This window comes from Malurus melanocephalus, unplaced genomic scaffold (genome assembly GCF_030028575.1).
Source record: "Malurus melanocephalus ecotype Western Australia unplaced genomic scaffold, MMel_1.1 scaffold_424, whole genome shotgun sequence".
Lineage (NCBI taxonomy): Eukaryota > Metazoa > Chordata > Aves > Passeriformes > Maluridae > Malurus > Malurus melanocephalus.
In genome coordinates, this window is record NW_026623656.1 from 333,819 (window position 1) to 348,560 (window position 14,742).

Below are 14,742 nucleotides of genomic sequence, written 5' to 3' on the forward strand. Positions count from 1 at the left end.
GTCTTTGGTGATTTAGTAAYTTGTTCAAGGCATAAAATAAATTCTTCCATTAAGTGGGTTGGGTTGTGTTTTGTTGCTATTTGTGCTGTTAGCTGGTACAAGTCCCAGGTCAGTATTTGTTAGGTGACTTGCCTGCAGACTGCCCTGCTGTGCACACTGTCAGCCAGTACAGCAGCATTAGAAGGGAGATTTCCCTGGAAGAAAATCAGGAAATACGGATCAGCCTTTGCAATGTGTTCATTCTGTTTTTCTCTGTGTTTTTTAAACATTAATACCTACAAGGCCTTTCACCTTTCAAGGGCTGGGAGCAGGGATAATCCTGGGGCACCTGAGGAGGAGAAGGAGGGACAAGTCAGACAGAAGAGTCATTTGGTTTATAATTCCCATCTTCCAATCCTGTCACAGATGGAAATGTGATTACAGGTGCAGGAGCATTCAGTGCCCGTGTGCTGTAGAAGGCAAAGCTGAGGTGTTGTCAGCTGTCCTCTGGTTCTTTTCTCTTGCAGACCCCTATGACCAGGCTGTCATCGCTGCCGATGAGGTGAAGGAGGAGGAGCCTGAACCCTTCCAGAAGATTGGGCCAAGTAAGTGTCAAATAAAAGAGAAAGCACAGGGGTGTCACACCTGCCTTTAGCTGGAGTACCTCTAGAAAAAGCAGGAAGCACTGCATTACACAGAGGGGTTGGGTGCTCACAGATATGTTCAGGTTCAAAGGAGCATCAAACACCAGCAGCCCTGGCCCAAGAACTGCAGCTTTGTGATGTGTTCTGCTCAAGAAGAAGGGAGTTCGGGGGAAAAGCAAATTGACAGAGTGAGAGAGGTCTTGAAGGTGCACTGAGAGCTGGCAGGTGATTCATTCACACTGCCTTTGTGGTAGGTCCTCAAACAGGGCAGAGGGAAACAGAGAGAGCACCAGGTTTTGCCAAAGCATTTCTCTGAATTGTCCATTTTGGAAACAATTGATTATCCATGGATTTTCCTTTGGTTTGCACCTTGCTGTCAGTAGTTTACTCCCAGCACTGACAAAAGAAGGAGGTGTCTACGTGTGGTTACACTTAACTATTTCCAGTATCCCCAAAGCAGGAATGAGCAGTTACTCCAGAAAAGCCCCTTCTTCTGCAAGAGAGCTCCACAATCCCAATATAAAAGTTCTCTAATAATTGAACTTGACTGCTTGTTTCCTGGTTTGCCTGTTCCTGTTGTCCATACATCACAGACTTTCTGCAACCAGAGGACAGAACTGTGCCATCTGTAACACAGACTTTAGAACTACCTTCTCTTCTTTGTTTCACACACTTACTTGGTGTAATTTTGGGGGTAATCTTCTGCAGCTTGTTCAATTCTACTGGACTTTTTATGCATGGTCTATCCCTTTGTTTTGAACTGTTTCCTTTCTTGGGAAAAAGATGTGTGGATTACAGGGCAGGCGAGTTCCTCATRCAATGAGGAATGTTTGTGTCACCTGGACAGTTTCTCTGTAAAAAGCAGAGAAACTGGGGGTTGTGTGAGAGGGCTGCCCTCCTTCCTAACCTTTGTCTTTGTTTCCTTTCACAGAAACTGGCAATTACACGTGTGAGTTCTGTGGCAAGCAGTACAAATACTACACTCCCTACCAAGAGCACGTGGCTCTGCATGCACCCATCAGTGAGTATTTGCTGCAGGGCTGGACCGGTGCAGAYTGGGACCTGCTGGGGCTGTGGGGAGCACCAGCAGGACAGGACAGAGTTCACTCTTGGGGTCCTTCCACTGGAGCTGTGGGACTGCAGTGGGCAGAACATGGATCATGTGCTGACTGGGGCACTGTAAAGCTGAGCTGAGATCCCCTCTCACAGGGAGACTGTTAGATCTGGAATATCTGAGCTTCTACCCYAGCCCATGGAATTCTACATACATGTTCCTTGTGGGTTTGTTGGTTTAGGCTCTTGTTTAACTGAAATGATGCACAACAGTTTTAGACTCCTCTAAATAATAACTGAACATACATTTTAGGGAAGAAGTATCTTTCTTAAGAATTTCTGGGGAGTAATTTCAAGCAATGAATTAAAGCTGGATTTCAGAATCTTAGAAATTACCTCAGCAGCTTATTACTATTGACTACACAGTCAATAAAGGATTTCTTTCAGGGAGCTCAGGACAAGACAGTTCTCAGCACAGCACTGTGGTCTGCACTCCCCAGACAGAAGGGAGGCTTTAACGACCAATTCTATATAATTCTWACAACCAATTCATTGTAAGTGCAAAAATGGACTAAACTAGTTGAGAGAAATTTTTGCTACATGCTGGATTTGAATACTTAAAAAACATGCAGAGAAGTTCYTTACACTTGAACTCCCTGCTCGTTTCCCAGCATTGCCCTGAGCTTTGCTGTGGGCCAGCGTGGCCGCTCCTTGCCCGAATGTCTCCCGTTCCAGGGTTTTTGGGATGATGGAGAGGAGGGATGAGCTGAGCTCGTCCGCCTTCAGATGCAGCCGGCAGGGGGCGCGCGCGCACCTTCCGCCCCAAAATCACCTGGAATGGGGTTTTTAAGGGGTTGTAGTGAGGCACCTCTGGGATTATGGGAATGTGGTCCACCAGACTATCCCTTTTAAGGTTTGGTGGTTCTTCACAGCTACCATGCAGGTTCTCTGAAGCTTGGATAKGGACCAGGATCATGGTACAAGGTGCAGGGCATAAAATATATGTCCAGCACCATCATCATAAAGTTAATCTTTTTATCTGCCACCTGCTGAAGGAACTGCCCTGGTGCACACAATTGCACCCATAACAGTTATTCCTAGGGTTCCCAGCCTCTGAAAGCTCCACCTCTCCACTGAGGTGTTTTCAGCCCTCAGCAAAACCATTGGTGAGCAGCAGTGGGTCAGTCTCCTGCCACAGCCAGGCCCTCGGACACCAGGGCTCTCCMCATGCAGAGAGCTCAGGAGCAAGGTGCTGTGAGCACTGGGGCTTTGCTCAGCTGGAGCTAATTCTTAGCTTCCCAATGGTTCCCATTTCAAGGGKATTTATTGTCACTGATACCTTTGCACCTTCCCAACTATTTGTAGTAACAGCTGAGCTGCTGGTTCCAGTCCAGGCTTTCCAGCAGAAAAGAAACCACAGCTGTTGTTGTTCCCTCCTGAGAGGGGCAGCTCAGGTCCTGCCTGGTGTTACAGGTCTCCTGGGAGCCACATGTGGAGGAGGTGGCATATGCTGAATGCTGGGGCTGATGCCATTGTTGCACCATGGTTTCTGCAACAAAAGGAGCTGCCCCTACTGCAGGTTAGATGAGCAGTGCCTGAGCTGTGCAGATGAGTTTCCAGTCCTTTCAAATATCTTTAAACATGAGAACACTTAAGATGAGATCAAGACAATATTTTCATAAGGTTTAACCCYCTCCCCATAAACTTTTCTTTTTCCTTTTTTTTTTAACCTTTTTTTTTCCTCTCCTAGTTCCCATGACCAKTAAGATTTATCATTTACAATGACAAGTCACTAACCCTGATGAGGATACAGGAGAGGGAATAATGAACTCCCAAGGCAGGCTGGCCAGTACATCCTCCTACCTTTCTACTGCTTAGGCTCTTCCCAAGTTCCTAGGTCCTGTAAGGCAGCTGTTAACACATGACTTTTGAAGAGCACAACTGACTTTTCTTGGGTCCTTGCAGTCAAAAGAAGTAAAGCTGAGATTGTGTTTTTACCTTGGCTTCATCCTTATGTTTATAAGGAAAAATTACTCATAATGGGAATGGATGAGGAAACTCCTTCAGCATCACCAATTCAGCTTTCTGGGTCTCTGCTTGAGTGCAAGCTTCCCTTCCAGACCCTGTGTTTCTGGTTTTCTGTCATAGTGAATAAAAAGTCGTTGAAAATGGTCTAAAACAAGGAATGATATCCTGCAGCTTCAATAGGATCTTGCAGGATAAATTTTGGTCAGTGCTGCTGGATAGYTGCTGTCTGGAAAAGAGTTCTGCTGTGAGGTTCCCTGGAATTGTTAATGCCAAATGTCTCCTTCAAAAGTTTCCTTTTTTGAGTAAGGAGTAGGGGCTTTTTCATAAAATTAGAACTGGGCTATGACTCTTTAAAAATCCCTATTCTTATGCCATTTCTGTCAACGTGTTGACTCTTTTAAAGAAGGCTGTCAGAGGCTGTTTCCAAAAAAAAAGGTGGATGGTAGGCACATTCATTGTCCCAGTGTTAGAAACATATCTGAATGGAGATTCATGGGAGAGGGTTCAAAGGCATTTCTGCCCTCCTTCAGGCTTTGGCTTTTCTGTAAGATAGAWCTCATTGAGCCACATTTGCTTGTGGCTGGGCTATTGAGATTGCTCAGAAGGATGGAGACTATTGACAAGGGCATGAAGTGACAGAACAGGGGGAGTGGCTTCACATGGGCAGAGGGCAGGGATATTAGATGGGATATTGTGAAGAAATTCCTAATATCCAGTTAGGAACTGGGTGGGGAGGCCCTGGCACAGGGTGCCCAGAGAAGCTGTGGCTGCCCCTGGATCCCTGGCAGTGYCCAAGGCCAGGTTGGATGGGGCTTGGAGCAGCCTGGGACAGTGGAAGGTGTCCTCCCTTGGAAGGGGGGTTAACAAGATCTTTGAGGTCCCTTTCAATCCAAACCATTCCATGATTGTGTGACTCTGTGATGAATTTGAAGCACAGAGAAAACTTGATGCACTGGGGATGTGAACTGGTTATAATTCCACCAGGAGCAGGATTTAGTTTGGTGAGTCAGGCTCAGGAGCGTGCACTCACCTCATCCTGGTGCCTGCAGATAAGGCCTCAGGCTCTCAGGTTGTGGCAGTATGGGGAGAGAGCAGTAAAGCCAGCTCTCCATGTCTCTGGTTCCAGGATGGAAATCTAAAGTGATGTCAGGGCCCCGAGAGCACTCAGAGCTCTTACAGTACCTGAGCAGCCCCACATAGGGCCGCGCCCAGAGCCACACTGCTGCTGCAGCCCAGCTCTGAGCCACAGACCCTGCCTGAGCTGCTCTGGTTGGATGTTGGTCTCAGCTCAGCCGTGGGCACGCCCATGCCTGGCTGTGGATCCCATGGATCTGCACCTCAACTCACAACTGCCTTCCCAGCGTGATGTCAACCCTGTGTGGGCTCTCTAGACCTCCCTGAGGATCACTGGTCCTGATYAGCATCAGCAGAGCTGGTCCTGCTGCTGACCTGTGGATTCACTTCCCAACCTGACCACACATCTATCTCATTGCCATGAACCTCCTGGTGATCTGGTCTCATAGTTGAAGCTGGCTGTCACCTCTGGGCCTTTCTCACCTCTCTCAGGGTCTGGGGGATRGGCCCTGGCTGTTGAAGACCTTTCYCTTACATCCTTGAGATCATTCTTYGCTCTGCAGGGAGCAGGCAGACCTCCACCCACCCTGACACTTGAGATGCTCAAAGAAGTTCATAGTGGCTTGCTGCTCAATTCCTTTCCTTATGGGAATACAATTTGGATCAATTTGGATACAATTTGTTCATCGAAGTGCTTAAGTGCAGTGTTTCATAMAGGCAGCTGCCATTTTAGTAGTGCAGCTGGTTTCCTCACAGATCCTGCCTAACCAAGAAAAAAAACAGCTCCGGATTCCAGTTGGATGGTGCGTCTTTGCTTCCTCCAGCTCAGTGAGGGAAATCTCTGAGTTCAGGTGCTTTTCCCACTCTGATCCTGCAGTGCTTTAGCAACAAACTCCACCTGTTTGTGTGTAAGACACACATAAAAAATTGATAAGTTTGAGCAGAGGGATTTTCCTGTGGAAAGACCTGTTTGGCATAGCCAAGGTGTCTGCTCAGAGTATTGMATTTCAGGACATTACTAAGGAATCACTTTCCAATATATTGAGTAAAGACAGTCCTTTCTTCACAGGAGATAGTGTAATTCCATCTGAACCATAAAAATGGTTCCTTACCCATCCTGACAAGATTTTTCTAAACAAATAYCATACACAAATTATTAACCAGAATCTTTACCTGGAAAAAGTGGTGTTGCTGAAACAATCTGGTCCCTGCTTTGGTGGCACATCGTGGTAGTGTATGGATTCATGTGCCAGGTTTTCTCCTTGCTGCCACAGCTTGCCATTCACAGGAAAGCCAGGAGGGATCGCTGTGATCTCTGGGCTGCCTGGAGAAACATTCTGTAGGATTGCTTTGATTGTATTGCACACAGAGATATGCTTTAGAGAGACATCTAATCTTGCTTTTGAGTGACAGAAAATACAGCAATTTCATAAGGTAATTACTTTGATGAATTATTGCCTCTACTAAATTAAGACTAAAAATAGCCAGCTGTAGCTTTCAGACACTGGATCCTATTTATAACCTTATCTGCTCAATGAAGGAGGATGAAGTTACCAAATTTCTGCCCTTTCTAGACCTGGCATAGCCTGCTCTCAAACCCCTGGCTAAATCAGAGTGACTTGTGTTTCTAAGCTCTGCTGTTTTTGGCCCTTGGTTATYCTCTTGTCTCCTCTGAGTATTCTGCATTCTGTTCTCCACCCTTGGTAAGGGCAGGCACCAGCCCTGGGCCAGGAAGGAGCTGAGAGCTGGCCCTGCCTTCGTGATTCCCTGGGAAAGGCCTCATTCCTGCCCAAGGAGTACCTCAGTCCTTCCAGCCCCAGCATCACCCTGGCAGCTGCTCTGCTGCCGTGCTGAGCAGGCACAGCAGTGACCAAGCCTTTCCTGCTGCCAGCCTGGAGTCCCCATGTTGTCAGCATCACCTGCATCYTGTGTGTCCTTCAGCACACCCTGGGCCATTCTGCAGGGCTGCAACACCAAGCCCTGAGTTGACTGACTGGAGATGATTCAGTGAGAATCACCCTCCACATSATTCCATCTTCCTCTGGGACATGTCTCAGCTGCTTTCTGAGAAGGTTTAAAAAGCTCTGTAGCAGCAGTTATGAGCTCATCTGCCCACTGTACTGTCTCCAGTCTTGCTGCAGATTTTGAGGCAGGAGGTTTTTGTGGCTATTCAGCAACTCAGGATTTTCATTTCTCRGAACATTTTGGCCTTTTCATCAGCCTGAGGCCTTGAGTTCCAAACTGAAGGTGACTTTTCCAGAGTTGAGCAGAGGAGCTGTGTGTAGGTCTCTACCTTTGTTGCTCACTCTTGAAAAGGAATTTGGCATCTAATGAACTTCAAACTGAACATTTTTTCCCAGTGAATTGTTAGCTTCCTYCAAACTGCCAGAACTGATATTCCTTTGTGTGTCTTGCATTGCTGGCTCAAACACTCTCTGCCTAGTGTCAGATGGAGCAGCCTTCTCTGTGGGGTTTCAATTGGAAGGCATACTATTTGTTTAATTTGGGAGGATGAAGAAGAAATTTTGGAGGTCAGCATAGCATTGAGACTTTTGTCTTCAGGTCCCAGAGCAGCATCTGGGCTGCAGAGGATGTGCAGTGATGCTCTTGGTGTCTGGCACTGAAGACTTGGCTGATGGCTGCTTCTTGTGGTATTGATGAGGAATAAAGCAGCAATTGGTGGGAATGGCCCTCATGGGAGGCACATGATCCATAAGCAGGAAATTTCCATATCTGACTACATTTTTGCTGGCAGTTTGGCAGCAGCTGGAGGAGGATTATCCATGGAGATTGCAAGGCAGTATAGAAAGCAAAACAAGCCTCCTGCCTATTTATCTGGCCAGAGCCCAAGCAGAGGAGAAGTATCCTGATCTAAACTGTGAGAAAACCAGTGCATAATCCCCTGCAGAACTGCACTGATCATGTAAGGAAATGTCAGTTTGGGGCTATGTGTCAGAGCAAGTGAAACAAAGATCCTGGGATTATAAACCCCTCTGAATGTACACACTCCCCAATGCTGATGAAGATGAGAGACAGTCACAGTCAAGGTCTGTGAAGTCTCCTGTGATTTTGGAGATGAGTATCCAGTCCCAGCCTGGCAGGATTTCTCTCCTCCCCTGTTTCAGAGTCAGGCTGTGGTGCTGCCAGRGTGTTCCACTGGGAGCTGCTCTGTGTGGATGAGCACTTTTCAGTTACACGGTGTGGGATGGGCAGGTGCTGCTGTTGTCCCTCAGGATCACTGTAGAAATCTCTGGTGGGGAGCTGGGGCTGTGGGCTATGTGAACCTTCTTTGTTAGTGATTTTTCATGGCAGATGGTGGTTGGAGTGGGACTGGGGCTTCAGGAGACATATCCAAATTACCACAGGAGAAGCCCCTTAGGAATGAAGGGGGTTCTTAAACAGTTTTCTACATTTTTGTGGTGAATTTATTTGATCCATGTGGCCCAGACAAAGGGCTGTCCTCCTGACTTTTGGCATTGAAAATTCCTGATGACCCTCACTGTGTGTTGCAGAGACCAAAATGATGCATTCAAAGAGCATATCCCAGTAATATTCAGAATTTCTCCACACGTCACCAGTCTAGAGATGGGGATCAAAGGCCTTTACTCACTCTGCCTCCTAATTCCATTCCATTCCAACAGCATCCTTTCCTTTGTATTTGGTTGAAGAGACAAGGAATGTAGCTGGAGATCCCTAGGATTTATTCAAGGCTCAAGGAACAAAGATGTAAACTTCTCCCTGCTCAGAGTTGGAGTAGTACAGAAATCTGCTCCCCAAGTTCAGTCCATAGAAATAGAGGCCAGAGCTGCAGGTGCACCCAGCCAGGCCATGGCAGGCGTACAGTAATCCTGGATGGATGGGGTGATTCTTGTTGAGGAGTGGGTTGGTGACGTGGCAGTTAGAGGTGTGGAAGGGAACTAACAGCTTCACCAATGTCCCCTCGGGTGAGGGGGGAGCCCAGTTGTGTCCCATGGGATCAGTGGATCTGCAGCAGCTCCATGCAGGGATTGGTGAGCGTGGCTGTCAGACAGCAACTCCAGCAGGCCCACGCTCTGGGATCTCCCTGACTGTGCAGGCACTAGCTCTGAGTGTTCATATCCAGAGTTCTCTCGATCTCCACTCTTCGTGGCAGTGAAGACACAGACGAGCCAGTCCAGCAAAAAATCTCCGGCGTCCATAAACCGCTGTTCCACCCTCCTGCACCGCACCCCCTCCGGGGTCTCACCCGCCTCCCAATCCCAGATGTTCCGCACTCCAAATTCTGGATCCCAAGGAAGCAAGGCCATCACAGGTACCAACTGCCTTTCTATCAACTTTCTGAACTACTTAGTATTCAGTCCTGCTCTGGGTAGGCTTTTGACCCTTCTGAACTCAGTCTGCTCCRTCCATGACTGTCCCAGAAAAGCTGCTTCCAGAAGCAGTTGAGGGAATTGGCACATTATAAGTAAAAATGTACCTCATCAGTAGGTCTTTATAATCTCTTACCAGTGACAAGTTGTTTATATTAAGCATCATGATAACCACARGTGCAAAAGACCCTGTTTCAAATCCTGGTGTCACAAACTGAGGAGAGCTTCCTGACAAGGATTGGTGTAATGGCTTGTCAGGAATGGGGATTTTTGTTTGGTTTTCAGCACTGTTTGGCATTTAGTGTTTATTTCACTCAAGGTGATGTTTTCACCAGGGCTAGGCCTGTGCCTTTGGAAGTGAAATGGAGTGGAGGTGTTTTCACAGTGCTCAATTCCCCACAGGAACTTCCCAGAGATAAACAGCAAAATCAGTGCTACAGAACCATTACTGAGGTGTTAGAAAATGCACATTAGGATTGATCCTCTCGTTGTCCCAGTTTCCTCCTTCCAAACAAGATCAAACCTTAAAAAAAACAAAAAACAAAAAAAAAACCAAAAAAAAAAACCACAAACAAACAAAAAAAAAACCACAAAACTTAAGAAAGAAAGCAAAGAACACTGAAAAGTATCAGTTAATAAATAGGATATGGGGCATAGTGTGCCTTATGCAGTCAGCTGGCAYGCACTATCTTAAGTACTGATGGATAAATATTCCATCTTGGTGGAGAAGTAGGGCTGGTAAATCTGTTGGGGTTTAAACACCCCTAAAATGTCTGGCATGGACAGATGCTGAGTACAARAGGTGGCTGTGGTCAGAGAGTCCATGGGATGCTGACCATGGATGAGTTTTGTTGGATAACACACATCGACAGCTGCCAGGGCTTGCAGTGAATAGCCTGTCTTCCTAAAGCTTGGGAATCCTGGGATTCTGTGTTGGTATTGCACCTCTTAAACACTYACATGATGTTTTTACTAATTTGAGGTCCACCCAGTTCAGCCAAGTCAGGAGTTAAAACTGAAAGGCCTTTTTCATTATTTACTTAAACTTGCAACAACTTATTCATGTCTCTCACAAAACTGGAAAAAATGTGAGCCTTCCTGGGCCAGAGTAATCTAAGTGGGAACTGGGAGATTTTTTTTTTGTAAAGGCWGTTTACCCCACCCAAGGAAAAAGTATGTCAGAACATTGGGTAAAAACTCAGCACTGTTGCTTTCCTCTACAGAGGAGGGCATTGCTCGTGCTTCAGCCTGGTAGGTTGAGCTTCAAGAAACTAATCMTAGTCTGGGGTCCCACCCATCTGACAGTGCTATCATTTCTGGGGTTTTTTTATGGGWGCTGTGTCTCCTACAAAAGCAATCTTAGGGCTTCTGGAATTCCTGGGCCAAACACATTGACCAAAACACCTGTCAGGAAGACAGAAGGAATGACTTCCAAGTGCTAGAATTAGAGACATTCCATTTGAGCCTGGATAGCTGCAGACGTGCTGGGATACCACTGCCCTGGCAGGGTTTGCCCAGACCCTTGGTAGAGTGGCACTGACCTGGTCCATACAGATAATTTTACAGCACATTCTAAAGGTTCCAATACAAGGAGAAAGAGAGCAGGTGTGAGCTGCCCTCTCTGTGGGGAGGGCACAGTAGAAGCAAGCAGATGCATTAAACCARATTTTTCTTACTGCCAGACTTGAGGAGGGGATGAGGGGGAAGTTAAGGGATGAAGGCAAAACCACCATGCAAAATTTTTACAAAGGTCTTTGTAGACCTCAGACTCACCTCCACTTGTGACATAAGCCAGCACTTGAATCTGGGTCTCTTGGGAAGGGCGGACTGACCCAAACTGTTTTGTCATGCTCTCTTTTTCTACTGTACCATCTGATTTTCCTGTTACTTAAGGCCTCTCATTCCTATTATTTATATGTCAAGTGGCATGGATAGATAACGTCTCCAGTTCTTTTTGAACCCTGTTCTATGTGTTTCTGTTTGATTTGGTTACCACRTTTGCTTGTTATCCTGAATTTTAGAGGGAGTCAGGAGTGTAGTTGATTGAAAGTTTGAGAAGSCTGCTCAGAACTTAAGCATCTACTGAGGACTGGCTGGGCCAAAGTCCATGGGCTGAGCTCTTCATGTGATTCAGGTCTCTGGTAGCCCCAAAGCCCACATGTGAGCCACACTGCAGCCCTGGGAGCCTGTGGGGACCCGGGGCTCTGCCACTCAAGTGGTCTGCAGGTATCTGGAATGAAATCATGATCTAGCACCAGTTTCCAAGAGTCCCCATCAGTCCTGAATGAAAGACTTGTGCTCCCAGCCCTGGCGAGTCTGCAGGCTGAGCCCAGCAGAGCCAGGCCAGCCCATGTCCACGTGAACCCCTTAGGTGACTCCATACTGGTGTGCAGGGCAGCCAGCACAAGCCACACACATTGCTTCGGCTGGTTCATTTTTTTTTAATCTGGTTTGTCCTTTTGAGTCACTGCATTTGCCCAGATGTTGCAAACCTGRTGGAGTGAGATAAGACCTCAGAGTGAGATAAGACTGCTGAGCTTGTGCTAAAAGACACCAGCCTGTGCAGGGTGGGAGGCCCCTGAGCTGTGCAGTGCAGTGATAGATCAGGACGCCGTGGCCACTGCCAGGGCTGGGAATTACCTGTGCCCATGGAAGGAGCCCTCCCAGGACCGTTCATGGGAAGCTGCCCTGTGCTGTGGCTGAAGTGGCAGAGCACTGCCCTACCAGGAGCAGGGCCTACCTGCCTGGCCCTGGGGAGGGCTCTGGGAACAAGAACTCTGTTGGGAAGCACTGAGCCAGAGGATCTTCCACAACCTTGGCAGACATGGTGGGAGGGCTCTGAGACAGCCCTTCAGGCCTCTGCTTCAATGAGGGTGTGTAGGAAGGGAATGCAGGTGGGTGACACTTTGCTCTGGTGATGAGGACCCGAGTTTAGGCTCAGACAGATCTCCCCTGTGCTCACAGGCTGTAGGGGCTGCTTGTTGCCTTAAGGAAGAGTAAGATAAGGGTTGGGTTTTTTTGCAGGGGAGGAAGCCATGACCTTTCTGGTTCAGTCAGGACTGGTGTTCATGGGCTCCCTAAGAGCCAATCCAGGCCACCTCAGCCAGAAGGCATTCAAGAAAAATACCCACCTGTTATCCCTTCACTGAATCTGGCCCATTTGCCTCCAAAATGAGGTATTTGACCTTTCTGCTGTATTCAGGGTCTGTGATTATGTGGCACAGGAGCATGTCTTGCCTCCTGTCTGCCTGGTTCTGYATCCAGTGTTGACCAGTCACCATTCCTGCTTTGTTCTCCACCCAGCAGAAAGTGCTTTCAGCAGAAGAGTGGAAGGCAAAGTGCAAAACAACTTTGAGGAAACCAACAGCAATTCTCAGAACTCCAGTGGTAAGTGTGATGACCCTTTTGTGCTGCTGCTTCCATGTTCCTGTCCAAGCAGGATTCAGCTGTGCTCAGTGAATGTTGGTGTATTTGGGGCACCTTGTTTAAGCTCACAGGGAGCCAACCCTCTTGGAGTAGTGCCTTATTCTCCTCCTCCCCAGGTTCCTTGCACTCCAGCCCTGTAAAACAGGTGATGTGGGAATCCTGCTGCCAAGAATCAGATGCTTGAGCATAGATTTTTCAGGGGGGAGCAAAGCYGTGGGGAAAGATGGAGATCCAGTAGTGTTGATGCTGTCTCTGTGTATCAGTGCAGTCTGCAGTCCTGCTCAAGCAAAGCCATTGGCAACAAGCACAAATTTGAGGACTGTGGATAGAACAGCAGCTTGCAGGTCACAATGATGCTGAGTGTGACRGTTAATTTAAATGTCCTGTAACCAGTGTCCAGCTGTTTGTGGATTCACTGCATGGAGGACACAGTGAACCATAGGTGTGTATGTGGAGCCAGAATACATGTGCTAGAAGGAATGAAAATCCCCTCCACTTGTGCAGTTTCTTTGCAGTTCAAAGTCCAAGTGGTAGTAAMTTGAACATAAACATTGGCCTGGACAACTTTGTTCAGGTTCACCATCTACAGAGTTTTCTGTGCAAGGTTTTTATCCTGCCTGTGTATTGCCCTGCCTTCCAGTGGGCCACTGCCCTTGCCTTATGCTCCCTTATTGAAGCACAAGTGACAGACTGGATAAAATGTAATTTTGGCATCTTGCTGCAGAKATAAATAACATGCCAGCAGAAAAGCCTGGCCTCCCTCCATTCCCCATCCAAGAGAGCCAGAATATGTGGTGTTAGCAATGCCTCTGGCTGGAATGGACAGGTAAGGGGTGGGATATCTCCCTGGAGCAGGTTACATCTGCCTCAGAAGCATGCAAAGGGCCATCTGGAACTGTGTTGAAAAGCAGGGATGTGGTGTTTGAAAAACCATGTGTGGTAGCAGAATGGGTGATGTGGAATGGGGAGAAATGTTGTTTGTTGCTAAAATACTGCATGTTGTGTTTTGGGGAACAATCCTTTACTAATCCATCATTCACCACAATTGCAGCTGGTCATTCGGGGACAGAAAAACCTAAAGAAAAGAGGTGTAAGCAGAACCCATCAGGTGAGCTTGTCTGTGTGTTTCAGGCCCTTGTACTCCTTAGTCCTGTTCCTGGGCAGTCAGGAGTCCTTGGGGCTGCCAAAGSCCTGGTCAGTGAGCCCAGCCTGGCTGTCAGACACGGCTCAGGGCAGTGTCGGCACTGACTGCCCAAGTTCCCAGCCTGGGACACAAATTGGATGTGGCACTTGCCTCTCAGCAGCTCATATCTTGTCTTCTGTGGGTACTGTGAGTGTTTGGAAGGGTTTCAAAGCCTTTAAGTGCACAACAATAAATGTAAATACACCACTTGGAGCACTCACTCCTCTGGAGCCCTTGGAAAGCAGCAGCCTGGGATTGTACCTTTTTTATTCCTGTCAAACCCTGTAGAGCCCACAAAGGAAGGCAGAAGTATTTTCCTTCCTATYAGACAGTTCATTCTTGAAGCCAAGAAAGCTGCACTGTAAAATCCACTGGCTGCAAACCTCCTCTTGTCAAGTTTTGCAGGAGGGGAGATGAACCTGTAGCATGGGAGGGGGTCCAGGAAACACTAACAAGAAACACACACAAAGARTGGCTGTACCGAATAGCCCAAGACTTCATTTTTTTCTGAACTATTACATACTGACCACTGTTGCTGTAACACATCTCCCAGGTTCTCCATGCCATCTCCTTGTACAGCTCACATCATCCTCAATCTGTTTCTATCTGGACTGTAACATTTAAGCACATGAGTGAAAGTTCACAGTAAAAACCAAAACAAAGACAGAAATTTGTACAAGTGGAATAGCAAATTTCATGTGATTTTCTCATCTTATTTCGCTGTGGGTAGTGTTTCTGTCTGCACCATGTGTAGTGTCAGTTTATTTTAGGGGCTCAGTCGAGGCCCTGGCAGGCTGCAAGGGAGTTGCAAGGTGCTCACCTTAGCTTTTGTTTGAGCCAAGAAACCTGAGGAACTCKCATGAGCTGCCCAGGACTGGTTTGAGGGGAGTTGGGCTCTGGTTGGAAGCAGTTCCTTTCTGCATTAAGCAGCTGACATGCTCCTCAAATCCAGGCTGGTGCATGGGGATGTATAAACTTCTTTCCTTTTTCCCTTTCCTATCTATCC

At 47.4% G+C, this 14,742-nt stretch overlaps 1 protein-coding gene across 15 annotated transcripts in view; it reads left to right on the top strand.

Annotated features, from left to right (window-relative positions):
• ZNF618 (zinc finger protein 618) overlaps positions 1-14,742 on the top strand; it is a 115,999-nt gene that overhangs the window by 77,552 nt on the left and 23,705 nt on the right. For 9 of the 15 annotated variants that reach the window (XM_057379798.1, XM_057379808.1, XM_057379806.1 and 6 more), the window contains 5 exons: positions 507-584; positions 1,555-1,644; positions 8,854-9,069; positions 12,431-12,514; positions 13,605-13,661. In XM_057379798.1, coding sequence (XP_057235781.1) covers positions 507-584; positions 1,555-1,644; positions 8,854-9,069; positions 12,431-12,514; positions 13,605-13,661 — 525 coding nt within the window. The remainder of the gene's footprint in view (positions 1-506; positions 585-1,554; positions 1,645-8,853; positions 9,070-12,430; positions 12,515-13,604; positions 13,662-14,742) is intronic. The other 6 variants (XM_057379799.1, XM_057379814.1, XM_057379803.1 and 3 more) reach the window with 3 other exon arrangements.